The sequence below is a fragment of the Trypanosoma theileri genome (genome assembly GCF_002087225.1).
Source record: "Trypanosoma theileri isolate Edinburgh chromosome Unknown TM35_Tth_20_V1, whole genome shotgun sequence".
Taxonomy (NCBI): Eukaryota; Euglenozoa; class Kinetoplastea; order Trypanosomatida; family Trypanosomatidae; genus Trypanosoma; species Trypanosoma theileri.
In genome coordinates this window covers 504,682-505,241 of record NW_021639862.1, presented here as the reverse complement: position 1 = coordinate 505,241, position 560 = coordinate 504,682, and the positions used below count along the sequence as shown (strand labels likewise).

Below are 560 nucleotides of genomic sequence, written 5' to 3'. Positions count from 1 at the left end.
CACTGAGGAACAACACTACTGCAATGCACCCCATAAACACAGTTTCATTCCTTGATTTCATCCACATCATTGCAACTGGTTGTCCAGTTCATTTTTCTTTGACACTGCTTTCTTTTCTGTTCTGTGTTAAAAGCAGCAACAAAGAAACAATCCCATTCCTTTCCATCATGCACAAAAATGTTAACACTAACAAAGGGTCTCCTGGTGGGGTCCACCATCTCCCCTCCTTTCCCCTTCAATCACCAGAGAAAACCACTGCAACAGAGGCGACACTGCAACAGACAACACACACTTTCGTCTCTGCATTGCCTCAGCACTACTCCTCTCATCATCACCACTACCAGTCTGCAATAATGTGAAAAAGAACAACAACACTGACTATTCACAAAAAGAGGAACATAAACTTTATTTTTATTTTTGCATCACAACCCAAGTGAAAAATAAAAACTACAGCAAAGGAGTTACACCATCGTAGAGCGGCAGCCAGAAGGTAACAAAACCACAGTCATAGCTCACCACAAAAATACCCTGAAAAGATCCCCTGGCAGGAGGCTCCATCT

The 560-nt window shown here is 42.5% G+C and overlaps 1 protein-coding gene across 1 annotated transcript; it reads left to right on the top strand.

Annotated features, from left to right (window-relative positions):
* Window positions 1-2: 2 nt before the first annotated feature.
* On the top strand, window positions 3-359 carry TM35_000202620 (uncharacterized protein; the record flags this gene model as incomplete). Its single annotated transcript, XM_029026947.1, has 1 exon — window positions 3-359. One exon carries the CDS (start codon window positions 3-5, stop codon window positions 357-359), a length of 357 nt encoding a protein of 118 aa, XP_028881919.1.
* Between the last annotated feature and the right edge of the window lie 201 nt (window positions 360-560).